General features: G+C 43.1%; 1 protein-coding gene across 1 annotated transcript; it reads right to left on the bottom strand.

The window, feature by feature from the left end:
• Positions 1 to 1883: 1883 nt before the first annotated feature.
• LOC134204935 (uncharacterized) lies at positions 1884 to 2492 on the bottom strand. Its single transcript, XM_062679749.1, has 2 exons — positions 2173 to 2492; positions 1884 to 2127 (listed from the first exon to the last, which is right to left on the bottom strand). The coding sequence occupies exons 1-2, from the start codon at positions 2490 to 2492 to the stop codon at positions 1884 to 1886; spliced, it is 564 nt and encodes a 187-aa protein (XP_062535733.1).
• Positions 2493 to 2744: the final 252 nt, after the last annotated feature.

The following is a 2744-nucleotide window of genomic DNA, read 5'->3' on the forward strand; positions in this document are numbered from 1 at the left end:
ATTGGCACCCTACTCTACAGGCATCAATAGCGAGAAGCTGCTGTCAAACGCCCCCAAGCAAAAAATACCCGCGTATAGGTTATTATTATCATCGTCTTTATTAAAGAGGTTTTCAGCCCTTGGCTGGCTCACCTCTACGCGTGTAAGTTAGCAGACACGAACTGCACCAGCTCAAAGTCTTGTAAGTTGCATTATTATAACCTCAATACTGGCTTGAGGTCTCCAGATATCCTTGCGAACAAAGGCGCAGAATCCGGAGATGGCGAGATCGATTCTTGATCCGATCTAGGGTGTTTTCGGGTGGGGAACATTCTCGACACACAGGTTATAGTGTATCCACTGACTTTGCTACACAAGATACATACTAATGCAAAGACGGCCATAGAAAGCTTTCAATTAATATTGCGGATCTTTTTAAAATTTTCTATTTTGCGGATTCCGCAATGTTCTTCCGCAGCTGTCAAAGTTCTACCGTAAACCTGAAAATCTTCAATACACTGAAACAAAAATTTATTATTTGGCGTTCTCATCGAAGAATGCCATGCCAAACAGCAGAGAAAAAGTATGAAGTGTCAGCTGCTGTAGTTTGAAAATTGAACCGGAAAGAGGAAAGTTTTCTCTGGAACAGTAATAACTAAAGAAATGCTTATAGATTACTAAGTTGAAAAGTAGCCCAAGTTCCAGTTGGAATGTAGTGCTATGGAAGAAGAAGCTTACGATGCACTTACGAGATTAACTGATTTACCGAAACCGAGTGCTAAACTTTTAGAAAGTTTACAATAGTAAATATTATCATACATAAATATTGTAACACACTGGTTTTTACGCGGATGATATGGGGCGCGTAAAGAAAAACAACGTAAAAAACCGCGTAAATCCCAAAATATGTCTGAATGAACCGCGGAAATCCCGAAATTCGAGTGAAAAAAATTGCATAAAAAGCGATGCCTGTAAAAATAACCGCGTAAAAAATGACTTCAGTGTACATCGGGTATGGAGCGTTGACTCTTCCTTGATCGAATGGCCCAAGAAAATTTAAAATCCATCGAGAAACGGCTGAGATATTAACGAGCAAAGTCTATCATATTTTCGTGACGTTTTTCGATTTTTTGCAATCGTAAAGTGTACCCCAATATAGAAAAGACAGACGTAGTTCTACGTCAAAAAGCTATTGAGCAATTTGAGACGTGAAGGTGTTTGTTGTGACCCTTCCGGTGTAGTGATCAGATCCCAAAATAAGACGCACAAGACACTTCCGTTTGTTCGAAACACTCCGTTTTATTCAATAACCACTTTATTGCTTATTCTAACTTTATTTAAAAACTACGGATACAGGTTAACAATTTAGTAGCTGACCGCGCTCGGAAAGGACCCAATTACGAATAACGAAAATAAATTCAAAAATTGCGCGCGCTAAATATTTCTGTTCGGGCTCTATTCAAACCGTTTCGGCTGATATTCGGACACCAATCGTGTGTCTCGGAAAAGCTTTTCATTCGAGCAATTTTGGGCATTGCAAACTACACTACCAAATGAATATTATCTAAGCTACATGCTACATTCTCCCGTAGTAGCGTTTGTCGACTATAACATCTACATAGCCGGCCACCTAAATTTGACGTTTCAAATTTACAAGCAAAACAAGAAAACAGACATAGCATCATCGTTGTACCACTAGGAATGACTTATTTTCTATAATTATACACTAATATTTGCTTATTTTAGGACTTTAGCTGGCAGGTGTCGAGATCTCAGCAGTGTTGTGTTGTTGGTCGCATGGTAATGGGTAGATACGCGAGATTGAACGTTTGTAGGTTCCACTCAAAGTTCGTAGTGTCGTCAACGCGAACTACGCCATCATCTCCAGGGTGCATTTGCACAATTCAAAGTAGCGGCCATGATATAGACGGTTTTCCTTCATCTTGTACCAACACAATTTGCCCAACTTGGATGTTCGTCGCTATTCCAGCCTTCTTCCTTTGATGGTTCTGCTCGTAGAGGTACTCCTTACGCCATCGATCCCAGTGTTGTTGGACCAGCTTCTGCAGTTCGTGGTAATGTTGCAATCGGTTGCTAGGGGATACCTGGTGTAGTCTGGCTCCGGCAGACTTTGTAGCGACGTACCGACTAGGAAATGGCCAGGTGTGAGAACGTCTAGCTCCCCAGGATCACCCGGACAATGATGTGAGCGGGCGACTATTCATGTTGGCTTCGATTTGGGTCAGGATGGTCGCGAAATCTTCATAGGACAGTTGAGTGCTTCCGAGTGTTTTCACCAAAGACGTTTTAGCTGTTTTGACGGCCGCCTCCCACAATCCGTCGAATGAAGGTGCTCGCGGTGGTATGAAATACCATTGAATTCGCTTCAGGCTGCATTCGTTGTTGATTGCTTCTCTCGTGCGCTTGTTCTCCAAAAGACGGTGCAGTTCAACCAGGGTGTTATTTGCTCCTCTAAAGTTTGTACCATTGTCGGAGTGTATTTCCGTTGGCATGCCGCGCCGGGCGATGAAGCGGCGTAGTGCGGCGATAAAGGCTTCTGTTGACAGATCGCATACTAGCTCCAGATGTACGGCCTTTGATGCAAAGCATACAAAAACCGCAATGAAGGCTTTTTCGTGCCGCAGCTCGTCGGTGTACAGGCTTCAAGTAGACAGGGCCACAAAAATCCACTCCGGTCACAGCGAAAGCTCTATTTGGTGCGGTGCGTTGCTTCGGTAATTGGCCAACGGGTTGAACGATAGGGG

Source organism: Armigeres subalbatus, unplaced genomic scaffold (genome assembly GCF_024139115.2).
Source record: "Armigeres subalbatus isolate Guangzhou_Male unplaced genomic scaffold, GZ_Asu_2 Contig982, whole genome shotgun sequence".
Taxonomy (NCBI): Eukaryota; Metazoa; Arthropoda; class Insecta; order Diptera; family Culicidae; genus Armigeres; species Armigeres subalbatus.